Source organism: Olea europaea, unplaced genomic scaffold (genome assembly GCF_002742605.1).
Source record: "Olea europaea var. sylvestris unplaced genomic scaffold, O_europaea_v1 scaffold4410, whole genome shotgun sequence".
Lineage (NCBI taxonomy): Eukaryota > Viridiplantae > Streptophyta > Magnoliopsida > Lamiales > Oleaceae > Olea > Olea europaea.
The window spans coordinates 32,473-33,278 of record NW_019262718.1 but is presented as its reverse complement, the minus strand read 5'-3'; the positions used below and the strand labels follow the sequence as shown (position 1 = coordinate 33,278).

Below are 806 nucleotides of genomic sequence, written 5' to 3'. Positions count from 1 at the left end.
TGAGTTTTGGTATGTTAATCCAAGTGAAAGTCAAAAGAGCGATAATAAAATTCTTCATTCGATTTTTCAGTAAAAGGGATTGATTTTCAGGATGTAAACCGACTATTTGTGATGAATTAATAAAATATTTACCTGTTCATATATGTTTTATAAGTGTGGTAAAAGTTTAGGAAGGAAGGAATGTGATTAAGAGGGTGAAAAGATGGATGAAATGGGATATGACAGCAATTAAAACTCAAAAACAGATTCTGTCCAATTTGGTAATTTGCATAGTTTCAACCTTTACATAAGCACTAATCGTCTTTAAGGCTTGGAAAATTAATTTTAATAAGTTACCGAATAGTAAAGTTCTATCATAATTAGGAAATTCGCGAAAATTGGGAAAATATCATCAAGGTTTACTTTATACGGTTGCATAGTGTTAATTTATGCAGTCGCATAGAAGCTACCTCTACCTCCTTTGATTTCTCTAAAAATTGCTATGTGATCACATAGCTAGGACAAATATGTTGTCGCATAGTTGCTCGGATGACTGCCTTCCTTTATTGCTTGAATTACATTGATCCAAACTGTTTCCTCACTTGAGTCCAACATGAAACTTGCTCCTTTGCTTGCTAAGATTGATATTTCATCCATTGTAACTTGTGCAAGTAATCCCTTCACTTTCTTGACCCGATTTGCTTGCAATTGAGTCATTGATCCTTCTTCGACAATCAACGGATCCTTGCCCAGGCTTGCCTTCATTCCTTGGATCATGTCATCCACTCTCTCTTCAAAAAGATTCGACCTCAAATTTGTATTTGCAT

The 806-nt window shown here is 34.6% G+C and overlaps 1 protein-coding gene across 1 annotated transcript in view; it reads right to left on the bottom strand.

Moving 5' to 3' along the window:
- The window catches only part of LOC111387975 (protein CHROMATIN REMODELING 20-like), a 10,647-nt gene extending 9,891 nt beyond the window's left edge, over positions 1-756 (bottom strand). Inside the window, exon 1 of the mRNA XM_023012620.1 lies at positions 559-756. Within this exon, the coding sequence (XP_022868388.1) occupies positions 559-756 (198 nt within the window). The remainder of the gene's footprint in view (positions 1-558) is intronic.
- Positions 757-806: the final 50 nt, after the last annotated feature.